Below are 14915 nucleotides of genomic sequence, written 5' to 3' on the forward strand. Positions count from 1 at the left end.
AAGTGTGAGCAGAGCCTGCTGAGCATCTGGTACATGCCATTGGCTTGGGCGAGTGTGAGAGTGGGGGTTGGGACTGTTTGCCCGCTCACTACCTGGGCGTATGTGTGGCTTCCATGTTGAGGCCCTCTTTGCGGGGTGGGGTGCATGGGGTGGGCAGGAGTGGCATAGGTCTGATCTGAGGGGGCCTAAATGGGGTGTGGGCATGGTTGACGTGGGGGTGTTGATTGGTTGGGGTGGGGGTGTGGATGTGTCTGGGTGTGCGGTGGTCTGGATGTAATTCCTCTTGGCGTGGGTCCTCTATGTGTAGGTCCAGGGGGGGGTCCTGCAGGTCTGGGAGGGTGTCTCGCCGGTCTGGGTGGGGTGTCTATTGATCTGTTGCTCCTGTGTGAAGTGTTGGGGATACGTTTGAGAGCGATGTCCTTTAGAGTTCGGGCAAAGGTGGGCACTGCTGCCTTGTAGAGGTGGACCTGGTCATAGAGGCTGTTCAAGTCCAGGGTGGAGTGGTGGGCCAGGAAAACATTTGGTTTTGAGGCACTCTCTCTCTCTCTCTCCCTCTCTCTCTCTCTCTCTCTCTGTCTCTCTCTCTCTCTCTCTCTCTCTCTCTCTCTCTGTCTCTCTCTCTCTCTCTGTCTCCCTCTCTCTGTCTCTCTCTCTCTCTCTCTCTCTCTCTCTCTCTCTCTCTCTCTCTCTCTCTCTCTGTCTCTCTCTGTCTCTCTCTCTCTCTCTCTCTGTCTCTCTCTCTGTCTCTCTCTCTCTCTCTCTCTCTCTCTCTGTCTCTGTCTCTCTCTCTCTCTGTCTCTCTCTCTCTGTCTCTCTCTCTCTCTCTCTCTGTCTCTCTCTCTCTCTGTCTCCCTCTCTCTGTCTCTCTCTCTCTCTCTCTCTCTCTCTCTCTCTCTCTCTGTCTCTCTCTCTCTCTCTCTCTTTCCTCGTCCGTGTCTAGTTGTCATGGCAGACAGTCGGCAGCCTGAGGACAACAGCTCCTCTCACTGGGCCCCTCCCACTAACGGAGCCCAGGACCAGTCAGCTGCCCTCGCTGGCCACGGAGAGAACGGCTTCTCCTCTTACAGAGAGAACGGCTATCACGGAGGACACGCTGCGACAGCAGGTGAGAGAGCACTGGGGGGTATAGCCACATGATAACTGAAGCGGTGGGTGTTACCATGCAGCCTCGTTGAGGTTTCCTTGAGCCCCTGAGGGATATAGCTTGAGCTGTATCCCTACAGGGTTTTAGGGACCTCGTTGGAGTTGGTGGTTTACCTGTAGACGTGTATAGTAGGCTGATTCTACGATTACAATACGACTTGCTGATAAGGATGGATGTGACTGTGTAAAGGCCTGGTTTTGTCCTTCAGGTTGAGTTTACTGTAACAGAGTAGTACACTGGCATGGTCCTTCAGGTTGAGTTTACTGTAACAGAGTAGTACACTGGCATGGTCCTTCAGGTTGAGTTTACTGTAACAGAGTAGTACACTGGCATGGTCCTTCAGGTTGAGTTTACTGTAACAGAGTAGTACACTGGCATGGTCCTTCAGGTTGAGTTTACTGTAACAGAGTAGTACACTGGCATGGTCCTAAAGGACTGGCATGGTCCAAGTGACTAACCACTCTATAGGGACCTCCTAAGGTTTCCACCACTATAGTAATTAACTGAGCCTCAGGTGCTTCAGTGGTCTAGGGCACCTTTTAGGGACATGGACATCGTTAAATAAGATGGCGTTCTTCAGTGACGCATGAAGTCATTCAGTGACAGAGGTTAGAGCAGGTGTTTGTGTGCTTGTGCACGTGTCTCAATGTTTGTTTGTCTGCGTGTCTGGCTGTGTGTATGTGTGTCTGTGTCTGCAATTCTGCTTGTATATGTGTGTGTGTCTGCGTTTCTATACGTGCGTGTGTGTGTCCGTGTGCAGAGCAAGTGTCAGCCCGTATAGTTGAGAAGGTGACAGCAGAGGCGGTGGCAGTGCTCAAGCAGGAGCAGGACAAGCAGGACTCTACTAGGAGACTGTCCTCAGGTAGGCCTTAGTGACAGAGTTCCCTACAATACCTTGTTTCACACCACTGAGCAGAGCCGTGTCAGGGCGGCACGATAAGTGTGAAAAGGGTATGACGCACTAGCATCACACTGATAGCCTCATACCAGGCTACAGTAGCCAACGTCCGCTGGCCGCCGTGAGTGGCATGGGACATACTGCAAGGTAAGATAAGGTGTCTGTCAAGCCTCTTTCCCTGGCTGTACCATTACATCATCATTGTGCTGTTGGTGCCGTCTGGCTGTTAGGATCGTCTTTAGCTGTGACTGACGTTTTGCCGGTGCTTTCTGCCGCTTGTTAAAGCTACAGTCTGGGTTTGGTACATCCATCTACACATCCAGTTTCAGAGGGGTTCCACTTCCCTGTCCTAATCCCTCAGATGTGGTACCAGAACAAAAGTGGCACCATTTTGTTGTGTTTTCTAATCCCAGACTGTGGCTTTAAACACATTTGATTAGGGTGACGTTACAGGTCATGTAAGGGTGACGTTACAGGTCATGTGACACGCATACTTATGCATGTCACAGGTCATGTGACACGCATACTTACTGACAACAATTGCCTTTGACTTACCAGTGAGGACAACATATTGTCTGTCTCTTTCCCTTCACAGTGGAGGACTCTGCCAACCTGCCACCCTCCCCTCCCCCCTCTCCGTCGGCAGAGCAGATCGGACCCATGGAGCAAAGTATGCACACAGAAGCTTGTCCACGTGTACAAACACGCAAGAACACACACACACACACACACACACACACACACACACACACACACACACACACACACACACACACACACACACACACACACACACACACACACACACTCTTGAGACAGGGTGAGAGGATGAGTGTGTGTGTGCGTGACAGGAGTGATAGGTGTATATCAGTTGGGAGGTAACACACTCACACACCTTACCTTCCTCTGGGTGTTGATGATGCATGATGGGACCGGCTCTTCTACTCCTTCCTCTGGGTGTTGATGATGCATGATGGGACCGGCTCTTCTACTCCTTCCTCTTTCTTCCCTTCTTTATTTATCTCAGCCATGTCTTTCCTTTGCATGGGTCAACTGGTATTGGTTTCCCTCTGTCTTTGTGTCTGTGTTTTGCTTGTCACTAGCCGGCTACTACCCGGTGACTCAACCCTGCACTGGTCACTTTAATAATGGAACACTGGTCACTTTAATAATGGAACACTGGTCACTTTAATAATGGAACACTGGTCACTTTAATAATGGAACATTGGTCACTTTAATAATGGAACATTGGTCACTTTAATAATGGAACACTGGTCACTTTAATAATGGAACACTGGTCACTTTAATAATGGAACACTGGTCACTTTAATAATGGAACACCGGTCACTTTAATAATGGAACACTGGTCACTTTAATAATGGAACACTGGTCACTTTAATAATGGAACATTGGTCACTTTAATAATGGAACACTGGTCACTTTAATAATGGAACACTGGTCACTTTAATAATGGAACACTGGTCACTTTAATAATGGAACACTGGTCACTTTAATAATGGAACACTAGTCACTTTAATAATGGAACATTGGTCACTTTAATAATGTTTACATACTGTTTTACCCATTTCATATGGATACACTGTATTCTAGTCGAGGCCATTTTATTAAACTATTGCTGTACACATACTATTCTATCCTACGTGTTCTACAGATTACTACATATTCTACTCACATACTGTCCATAATGTCTATACATCACATATATATATAAATATATATATATAAATATATATATATATATCATGTAGTAACCAAAAAAGTGTTAAACAAAACAAAATATATTATAGATTCTTCAAGGTAGCCACCCTTTGCCTTGATGACAGCTTTGCACACGCAGCTCAGAGCAGTAGGCTTGCACTGCACCCCAACACTGCACCCTAACACTGCACCCTTAATGCGTCTGGTCTTTGTAGAATCACCTGTGAACCATGCATGGTTGATCTCTTGGTTTCCCTTACCTGTCACCCCTTACCCAATCTCCTAGACTCCCACCTTCTTTCTGTAAATGTACACCTCCTTCACTCTCTCGCTCTCTCCTTTTCTCTTTCTCTCTTTCTCTTCTTTTATCTTTCTCTCTCTCGTTCTCTCTTTCTCTCTCCTCTCTCTCTCCCTCTCTCTTTCTCTCTCCTCTCTCTCCTACTCTCTCTCTCTCTCTCTCTCTCTCTCTTTCTCTCTCTCCTCTATCTCTCTCTCTCTCTTTCTCTCTCTCCTTCTCTCTTTCTCTCTCCTCTCTCTCTCCTTCTCTCTCTCCCTCTCTCTCTTTCTCTCTCCTCTCTCTCTTTCTCTCTCTCTCTTTCTCTCTCTCTCTTTCTCTCTCTCCTTTTGTGTTTCTCACCTGTTTATTTACACTTGCTGTCGATGACATGACGGCTTTCAGCTCCTCACAGCACAGACCAGTAACAACACACACGCTAACTCTTCCCCCCACATAATGCTGGTCACTGTATTACGCTGCATGGAATTCCAACTGAGCACGTCTTTGGTACATACCTCTAAACTTACCAGACCAGGTATTTCATTTGAGGGTCCTTTCATGAATTTACCTGTAATTGCAGGAATACTTGCAGAAGATCACTACAATTAATGTATTGATTTTTGTCTGCATGCTTTAAAGATACGTTTTAATTGTGTTAGAATGTTTACAAAAACACCCCATTTTAAAGCCACATTATATTGTAGGTCATTGCCTCCGACAGAGCTGAAAGTGTCTCACCAGTGTTATCCCATTGTGTAGTAAGCCCTGTCTGTGTTATCCATGTCCATCTCCCTGTCCTGTCCCTGTCTTCCCCTTCCCAAAGAGGAGAGACTAGAGGTTGTCCCTACTCCCCCTGAGGAGGAGGAGGAGGAGGAGGAGGTGGAGTTTACCCAAGTCTCAGCAGCTCCTGAGGAGGAGCACCCAGGTCAACAGGGGGAGGATTCTGATCAGCAGCCCACAGACATGCTCTTAGAGCACGTTGATATTGTAAGGGAGCCCCAGGCTTTGCCCTGTCCTCAGGCCGAGACTCATAAATTCCTCAACGGGGGAGGAATCCATCAGGCTGAGTTGGATAAACCATCAGAGGAAGGTGTGTGTGTGTGCGCGCGCGCGTGTGTGTGTGTGTGTGCGTTTGCGTGTGTGTGTGTGTGTGTGTGTGTGTGTGTGTGTGTGTGTGTGCACACGTGCATGTTTTTACTGTTTGTGTGTGTATCCCACATTGCATGTTTTCCTCCTCTCTATAGTCTGTTTTAAAGGCTGTGATGTGGATCTAGCTTTGTTGTGCTACTGGTTTCTTAGCTGTTGCTGCTGCTACAATGTGAACACATAGTAGCACATTGATTTCTTATTGCATAAGCAGTCAATTCATTTTGTGCTTCCATCATTGATCAAACCTTTTTTATGCGGCCTCCAGTTCACTTTTGAACTCATTGCTAAGTGTTTTTGCCAGCTACATTGCAAATGAGACGGTAAATGTTTTGAATGTCAGGTGTATTGTATTGTAAAGATTCATTGCGAATCCGTTCCCCACCGTGGGGTTTTGTTTTTGGCCTTGGTACATTGTGTTCAATTGTCTCTGTATTATTTGCATTCAGTTTCATGTTGCTGTCATTTCATCTGACGTCAATGTAAACCAGCAATAATGTAGGAAGTACAAGATACAACACTGTTTTTCAATTATCTCTATTCTACATCTCTGACACTGAGTTATACTCACCTTCATTGATTGAACATTTCTACATTTTCATCCTTTAATAAGATCTTCCTAAACATTTACTCGTCTTAGTTTGTAGTTAGAATCAATATCATAAAATGTGATTTATATATATAGTCGATATGAAACATGTCACATTCATTGTATCCTGTATTCATTCAGCACATAGGATATCCTCCCAAGGTGTCACAGTAATTCAAGTTTACTTAAAGTGCCAATATCTTCTTGAATATTTCAGATTCATTCTAAATATCCCATGTCATTCAAATCGTGCTCTTCATTCAGTCATTCTGTTCCTGCACACCATCCCAGTGTCATCCAACTGAACTGTGCTGCAATCATGCTCCCAGTGGCCAGAGATAGTATTGCTGTGTGCCCTACATTGTGCTTGATGGACAGCTCTCCATATGAAGAGGGCTTTGCTTGTCTGTGCTGGCTGTAGCATGTGGACACTGCAAAGAAAGAAAGAACGCTGAGCTAGTGTAACTCATCAGCAGCACAGACCACTGCAGATTTACTTGCAGACCTGCCGGTGAACCCAGAGAAGCCTCGTTCCGACAATCCTGCCATGGCAGAGGAGCATCCACAGGGGGCACCCCCTCCGCAGAGCCCGGTGGCCCCCACCACAGAGAGAGAAACACCTGAGGGAGCAGAGAGCACTGTGTCCATCGCTGAGTTCTCCACTGGTTCCCCCAAAAACAAATCTCTAACTGATCCTACCCCCACAGAACCCGAGAAAACGGTTCAGCCTTTAGTGGAACCAGAAAAGGGGCAAGGGACTGGAAGTACCACTAGTGTGGTTCCTAAGATACAATACCTTCCGGAGCCCAAGACCACCGCTGAGAAACAGCCCTCGGTTGAAGAGCTCGACTCAGTTCCTCTTTCAGTTGTATATGAGCCCCTGAAAGATTACATTGAGGAAGAGGAGGAAAATGATGCTTATGTTACACCCAGTAAGTCAGCAAACCTTGAGAGCGTTCGTGAGGAGAAAGAGATCATATCAGAGAAAACTGAGAAAAGAATGCTGAGTCTAGGACAATCGACCGCCAGGCCATTGTCATTTGAGACTGAGAAGATTGAGGAGACTCCTCAAACTAATGTCAGTGATGTAGAAAACCCAAAGCAGGAGGCACACATATCTGCTGCAGATAGTCTAAAAGACAAGCAGAGTTCGGAAGATAAGTCTGGAGTTGCTTCAAAAGATGAGTCAGGTATGACGGCCTACTTTGAGACCTCTACACAAAGGGATACTGAAAAACCAGGAGAACGTGGTGAGGGTTACTATGAGCTCAGTGCTGTCAGCCAGAAGAAGCCCTCAGAGGAGATTCTGGAGGCCGATTCAAACATTAAAATAAGCGATTCAGCACCAGAACAGACAATATCCAGCATAACGTTGATGAGTGACAGTACCATGGACAAGCTAGAGGATCTCCCTAAAGGGAAGGATGTGTGTACTAGACTGTCACCTGGCAAATTGTCATTGGAACACAGAAGTCTTTCTCTGAATTTTGCTATTGGCTCAATGGGTCAAGCAGGAGAGCAAAACCAGTTGAAGCTCTCATCTCTTACAGAGGTCTCTTCCGGAAGCCTGGATGAAACCACAGGCTACCTTCCTCTAACCACCCCATTAGTACCATTAGAGAGACAGCTACTTCCTGTGACTCCAGAGACTCCAGCTCTCCCAGTCCCTAACACTGAAACCTTCACGGATCTACCTGAAGACACCACCACTAAGACAATGTGTTCTCCTGAGTTGTCACTCTCACCCATGAAGCAACACTACACCCATTTGAATGACCCATCCAACGACCTTCCTGAGATGCTGGACCTAGCCGGTGTTAAGCCCAAACCCACCCTGGAGAAGAGGGAGCTGGACCAGCATAATAGAAGGAGGTCTGTCCCTGCCTGTCCATCTGCTGCTCTGGTGGGCAGTTCTCTGGCCAAGCTGGTGCTGGGGAACCAGCAGACGCCCAGGGTGGTGGGTGGAGAGGAGAGCCAGCAGGAGGAGCGTGGTTACTGCGTGTTTAGTGAGTACTCTGGTCCCATGCCCTCGCCTGCCGATCTGCACAGCCCAGTGGGCTCCCCACACCAACGGTTCCCCACAGTGACTGAAGGGGACAGTGACGAGGAACTGGGAGCCATTGCGGAAGAGGGCGAGCAAAAGCTGGCACCGCAAAAAACAAACCAGGCAGAGGAATCGGTTGGAGGAACGGTTAAGCCAACTTTGGTGCTTGAAAGAGCTGTCACGGCAGGTGTCAAACCGGATCGTCTGAGGATCCCTGTGGCTCCATCCAAAGACAAACTGACAGAGTTCCGGCTGGAGAGCGGTCTTCCCGGGGACATCAAAACCCAAGCCATTCCTGAGGTAGAGTTGGAGCAGGACCTCTCCAGAGAAGCGTCCCCCATCCCACCAGACTTCGCATTTACTTTTGGCACTGAGGTGAAGGACACCAAGCTTTTTGCGACCCCTGAGTCTCCAGCAGAAAAGGCTGCCGCTGTGGAGGGAACCAAAGTTGAGGAAGTCACAGCGGAAGTCAAAGTAGAGGTGGCGTCAGCAAGGATTGGGAAGAGTCAGAAGACTGGTCTTAAAAAGCCAGAGATGGAGAAAGTGGAGGAGACCTCAGACCCAGACCATCAGAATGCTGTTGAAGACTTACAGCCAAAGGATGTTCGAGAACTGGAGAGAGAAAAGAAAAAGGAACCCATGACATCATCACCTGAATCATTAGTGGAGATCATCAATGCGCAGGAGAAGAAGCGTGAAAGTGAACCAGAGGTGTCAACAGTACCAGCGGAGGCTGTCGTTCCAAAAGAAGAGGCCAAGACCAAAGCTGAAGAAACATCACCAACACCCTCTAACGTGAGCACTGCAGATGTGGAGGAAGCCACAGAGCAACTAGAAGAGAAAAGTCCAGAGAAAAGTGTTTCTGGAAGTTCTCCAGTTATAGTCATACCTCAGGCACAAGTTGAGGAAGAGGAGGAGGAAGACAATATAGAAGTAGCTGAGGAAGTCTTGGAGGAAGTTGAAGGCCCTCCTGTGCTCCTCAAGGAGAAAGAGCAAGAGAGTCACCCTATGGAGAAGCAGGAGGAGGTGGCAGAAGAGGTGAGGGTGGTGGGTGGGGTGGAGGAGGTGATTGTTGAAAATCCTAAAGATTTGGAGTCTGCTGTTGCTGGGGATGACGAATCATGTGATGCTACTGCCCCAACCATTGATGAAGGGGATTATGCCGATCGCATCTCTCATCTATCTGCCTGCTCTGGAAACGACCAGCCACAAACCCTCGATGGAAAGGAGGCAGAGAAAGAGAAGAATAAAGTGGAGGATAAAGAAGGGGTGGTGCTGCAGGAAGAGGAGGAGTCCGCTGAAGTGGGGCAGGAAGTTGAGGTGAAGGCTTCCAGTCGCAAGGAGACGGAGACCTCAGACGTACTGCGGAGCCAGACCAGCGAGACCACCGCTCTCGACGAGACCACCATGGACGTCTCCATGTTAGACAGCGAGAGTGGCTGGGTGGACTCACAAGGTAGTAGTCCCAAAATGTGCATGCAATTCTAACAATGTAAATGCAAAATGTTACCTTCATATGTTTTTGCTTGCGTAACTCACACAACAACAAACAAGCGTTTTAACTGGACTATGAACAACAATACACAATCTATATCGTGGAAATCTTGAAATGCAACTTTATACCCAGATGGTCCATTCTATTCAATATAGATCATGTTGAATATAGGACATATGGGCCAGGTGTATGTGGGCTTAGCCCTCCTGTCCTATCTCACTCCCTATGCTGCAGATGATGACAGAAGCCTAATGACAGAGCAGATTGAAGCTCTGCCCAAAACACAGAGTCCTGTCAAGACTCCCCTGGTAGAGAGACCCTCTAATAAACGTCCCCCCGGCAGAGGACAGGGGCGCGCCTCCACCCCCGAGCGCAAACTCAACCGCAGAGAGCCCGTCAGTCGTCGTCCAAAGGAGGAAGAGAAGAAGAAAAAAGGTTTCTAGATCTAGAATGTTAGATCGTCCATGTTATTCTGTGTTATTTACTGTATATATCTGTGGTACTGATGAACATCACTTCTGTCATGGAAATCTTTTAAATTGCACTGGGATGGATTTGTTTTAGTTTTATTACACAGTTTGTAAATGACAATGTTACCACCTCTTCGTGGTCTTGAGACCCATACTGTGTGTTGATTAAATGTAAATTGCACCACGCTATAATGACAACAGATGTCCACTTCCTTCCTGTTGTTAACCCTGTCTTCCCTCTCTGCTAGTGGGGACGAAGAGAACTGAACAGTGTAAGGTATCAGTCCTCCAGTGTCGCTCTCCCACTCGGAGGATTGTAGTCAAAGCTGCTACGTTCAGACAAGCTAGACCTGCTTCACACCACGGCTCTGCTAGACGCAAGCCACCAGGTGACCTACCGTCCTCACAGCAGGGAAACCGATGCAATGTAGCTGGCCGAAAACAGAATGTGCACTGCAGACCTATCGCAAGATGTTTCTCTGTTGTTCATGTTTTTTTCTCTCTCATTTTATTACTGTATTGGTCGTTATTTTGATGTTTTGTTTTTGATAATCATGAAATCATGTTGCATTATGCTCGTCCAAGCTGTAAGCTCCGTGTTTGGGGAGTGTTTGTGCTTTGTGAGGACAATGTGCTACTATGGTTGTGCTTTGTGAGGACCATGTGCCACTATCCCAGCTAGCACATAACGTTCTGAGAACCATATGTTTCTTAGAGCTTGGTGAGGGCATACATCCTCCCCTTAACGTTCTGGGAATGGTGCAGGGTAGTTCCTTGGATTTAGAACAATCTCAGCACATTTAAGGAACTTGACCAAAAAAAAACATAATTTTCTTGGTATTTCATTGCTTTAACAGAACGTTTCCTAAAAGTTCAAACATCGTTACATTTCATTTCAATTTTGGTAATGTTCTAGATGTTCTTTAACTAATTTGACATTGAGCATAGAACTATTTAGAGAGATTCCCATAGTTCTATTTAAAGTTATGTTATAAAATTGTTCAGAGGACGTTAAGAAAACATTCCGGAAAACCCACAAGAAGACTTTAGAGAACGTTCTAAGAATGTTATTTAAAACATATACCTTCCGTTCTCAGCATCAACGTAATGGGGTCTGTTTGCATCAACGTAATGGGGTCTGTTTGCATCAACGTAATGGGGTCTGTTTGCATCAACGTAATGGGGTCTGTTTGCATCAACATAATGGGGTCTGTTTGCATCAACATAATGGGGTCTGTTTGCATCAACGTAATGGGGTCTGTTTGCATCAACATAATGGGGTCTGTTTGCATCAACGTAATGGGGTCTGTTTGCATCAACGTAATGGGGTCTGTTTGCATCAACGTAATGGGGTCTGTTTGCATCAACGTAATGGGGTCTGTTTGCATCAACGTAATGGGGTCTGTTTGCATCAACGTAATGGGGTCTGTTTGCATCAACGTAATGGGGTCTGTTTGCATCAACGTAATGGGGTCTGTTTGCATCAACGTAATGGGGTCTGTTTGCATCAACGTAATGGGGTCTGTTTGCATCAACGTAATGGGGTCTGTTTGCATCAACGTAATGGGGTCTGTTTGCATCAACGTAATGGGGTCTGTTTGCATCAACATAATGGGGTCTGTTTGCATCAATGTAATGGGGTCTGTTTGCATCAACGTAATGGGGTCTGTTTGCATCAACGTAATGGGGTCTGTTTGAATAGACTAAAATTAAAAAATTTGCATGTGTAAAAAAACATGGCAGGCTGGTGGCGCAGTGGACTAATTCTATGTATAGAGAACAGCCGATTATAGGTTTGAATCTCACTGATGCTGTGTCACAATGTGTTTGCATGATTAATGCCAAAGGAAATCAATTTCTGCGTGCTTGGAGTTCCAAAAAGTGAACCCAAGTAATCTAGCAGTTTTGTTAAAATTATATTGAAACATTGAGTGAACGTTTTAAGGAAGCTATTCAAAAATCTCAACAACTACAAATAGTTCTCAGAGCGTAAATAAAACCTCAGAAGAAAACTTTCAAGGAACTAGACTAAAACGTTCTCAGAACCTCCCGCAAACCCAGAGGAGGCAAAATGTTCACTTCCATTCTCAGAATGTTTAAAAAAACATTCAGTTTTACCGGTCAGAATACTTATAGCTTCGTTCCCAGAACCAATGGGAAACCAAAAACGCACGTTCCCCCAACTTCCAAGGAACCAAGTGTGCTAGCTTGGATGTTTTTTTGTCTTGAGCCACAGTACTATACCTTGCTCTTCTGTTTGATAGAAGTGACTGGCAGGTGTCTGACTGGGGTGCTGCTGTGTGAACTGAAATATGGGTGAATTTGGTCAGGAACAAATTAGCCCGACCGAAATGCTTCCTTGAAGATTTGCAGTAAGAATGCATCACTTCTGCATTAGAATGTTTTCTGATTCAGTGGTTAAAGATAGAGAGCACTGGCTGTGTGTGTGGAATGTGTGTGTGTTCGTGTGATGGGTTGTCGTTTTCTCTGGTATCTGGCGTCTGCTGCATTCCCTCTACTCATTGCTGCTGCTGTGTGTTTCTGTTGGCTGATATCACCCTCTGCTGGCCTAGCCCTGACAGTTGATTATTCTCTCTCTCTCTCTCGCTCTCTCTCTCTCTCTCTCTCTCGCTCTCGCTCTCTCCTCCCTGTCTCTCTCTCGGTCTCTCTCTCCCTTTCTCTCTTTCTCTCTCCCTTTCTCTCTCTCTTTTTCTCTCTCTCTCTCTCTCTCTGGCTCTCTCTCTCTTTCCTCTCTGTCCCTCCCTCTCTTCCTGTATCCCTCTCTCTCCTCCCTCTCTCCCTCTCTCTCTCTCTCTCTCTCTTTCTTTCTCCTCAGCCGTGGAGGACCAGCAGCCTCTTAATGTGACCCACCAATCCCGGGAAAGGACCTCTGTAAGTAATACACACTGCATCTGGTAATTTAGAATATATTGATGTCTCATTGTGTTGTCACTGACATCCCACCTCCGATATGTCTTCGGTCTTTGTATTTCATTATTTTCCCATCTCTCATCTCCTGTCTGTCATTCTGTCTATTATTTGTCCATCTCTCTGTCTGTCCTGCATGCCATCCATTCATCCATTCATCCTACCTGCGTTGCCATGGCTACCGTCTAGAGCCTCACACGCACCGCCTTAAAAAACCATCGACTGACCAGGGGGGTAGAGGATCTGTCCCCCAGGCCCAACTCTGCATGCTCCCACACTAAACCCAAACCACTAGTGGAGGCGGAGTTATGCGGGCCACGCCCCTCCTCCGCATGCTCAGGCAGAAACTCCCCCTCACCCTCACTGCAGAGGCGGGGGCGGAGGGAAGAGAAGGTGAGGAGGAGGGGAAAGGAAAATGCACACCCTTTAGAGCAGTACCCTCCCTCCTTCCTGTATAGGTGCAATTCATTCCATATTGGTAATATTCTAATGTTCCGTAACGACTATGTTAGTTAGAGATGTTCATTCGTTTCTGTCCATTCATTCTCACAATCACACAATTGGGTATTACAAGTAATGTAGTTCTCAGCAATCGGGTGTTGTCAGTATGTTGTTATTAGATCTATGGCATGTGTTTGTATCTGTGTCTGCTAAGTGCTCATACATGTCCTGCATGTTGTGTGTGACAGGAGGGTACCTACCGGACTCCAGAAAAGAGGTCCTCTCTGCCCAGGCCTGCCTCCTCCCTGCCCCGCCGTGCCCCCCCAGCAGAGCACGACAACACCAGCCCTGCCCCCCGCAGGCCCACCTGTAAGTAACCCTCCCCTCCACACACCTCCACACACTGTTTCTTCAGACAGATGATATACTGCCCTATTAACCAGTATTATATACACATATGACAGAACGGTATAGGAGATTTGCTATTGAATTTGTTGATGATACTATGTGTAAAGACACTCTGTCCTCTCTTACTACGCACTTTCTCTTTTCACACGTTTCTGTGATTTGACTGCTATCTAATCTCTTAACTCAACAACTATCCTCTGCTCAACTCTGTTTCTCTCTTAACTCAACAACTATCCTCAACTCAACTCTGTTTCTCTCTTAACTCAACAACTATTCTCTGCTCAACTCAACTCTGTTTCTCTCTTAACTCAACAACTATCCTCAACTCAACTTTGTTTATCTCTTAACTCAACAACTCTCCTATCCCCCTTCACACCAACTCTCCTCCTCTAACTCCTCCTTCTTCTCTAACTCATCCTTCTCCTCTAACTCCTCCTCCTCCTCTAACTCCTCCTCTAACTCATCCTCCTCCCTCTTCTCCTCCTCCTCCTTCTCCTCTAACTCTTCCTCCTCCCTCTTCTCCTCCTCCTCCCCCCTCTCCTCCTCCTTCTCTAACTCCTCCTCCTCCTCCTCCTTCTCCTCTAACTCATCCTCCTCCTTCTCCTCTAACTCCTCCTCCTCCTTCTCCTCTAACTCATCCTCCTCCCTCTAACTCCTCTTCCTCCTTCTCCTCTTCCTCCTCCTCCTCCCTCTAACTCCTCCTCCTCATTCTCCTCTAACTCATCCTCCTCCCTCTAACTCCTCCTCCTTCTTCTCCTCTAACACCTCCTCGTCCCTCTAACTCCTCCTCCTCCCTCTTCTCCCTGTAGCAATTCAAACTGAGCCCAGAGGGGAGCACAGGTCTGGGAGGTCCCCTAGTATCGCAGGTAGATCACAGATAGATCCACTCTGTCATCCACACCACACCTTGGCTGTCTCTCACTAGCTTTGATAGATCCACTCTGTTATCCACACCACGCCCTGGCTGTCTCTCACTAGCTTTGATAGATCCACTCTGTTATCCACACCACACCCTGGCTGTCTTCAGTATCTTTGATAGATCCACTCTGTTATCCACACCACGCCCTGGCTGTCTCTCACTAGCTTTGATAGATCCACTCTGTTATCCACACCACACCCTGGCTGTCTCTCAGTAGCTTTGATAGATCCACTCTGTCATCCACACCACACCCTGGCTGTCTCTCAGTAGCTTTGATAGATCCACTCTGTTATCCACACCACACCCTGGCTGTCTCTCAGTAGCTTTGATAGATCCACTCTGTCATCCACACCATGCCCTGGCTGTCTCTCACTAGCTTTGATATATCCACTCTGTCATCCACACCATGCACTGGCTGTCTGCAAGCTCTGTCTGCA

At 47.0% G+C, this 14915-nt stretch overlaps 1 protein-coding gene across 1 annotated transcript in view; it reads left to right on the top strand.

Annotated features, from left to right (window-relative positions):
* The window catches only part of LOC115126861 (microtubule-associated protein 2-like), a 102857-nt gene that overhangs the window by 72690 nt on the left and 15252 nt on the right, over positions 1 to 14915 (top strand). Inside the window, exons 4-13 of the mRNA XM_065023244.1 lie at positions 941 to 1105; positions 1905 to 2006; positions 2638 to 2712; positions 4862 to 5128; positions 6247 to 9273; positions 9547 to 9747; positions 10031 to 10171; positions 12619 to 12674; positions 13400 to 13520; positions 14369 to 14425. Of these exons, the coding sequence (XP_064879316.1) occupies positions 946 to 1105; positions 1905 to 2006; positions 2638 to 2712; positions 4862 to 5128; positions 6247 to 9273; positions 9547 to 9747; positions 10031 to 10171; positions 12619 to 12674; positions 13400 to 13520; positions 14369 to 14425 (4207 nt within the window). The 5' untranslated portion in view covers positions 941 to 945. The remainder of the gene's footprint in view (positions 1 to 940; positions 1106 to 1904; positions 2007 to 2637; positions 2713 to 4861; positions 5129 to 6246; positions 9274 to 9546; positions 9748 to 10030; positions 10172 to 12618; positions 12675 to 13399; positions 13521 to 14368; positions 14426 to 14915) is intronic.

This window comes from Oncorhynchus nerka, linkage group LG2 (genome assembly GCF_034236695.1).
Source record: "Oncorhynchus nerka isolate Pitt River linkage group LG2, Oner_Uvic_2.0, whole genome shotgun sequence".
NCBI classification, from domain to species: Eukaryota; Metazoa; Chordata; class Actinopteri; order Salmoniformes; family Salmonidae; genus Oncorhynchus; species Oncorhynchus nerka.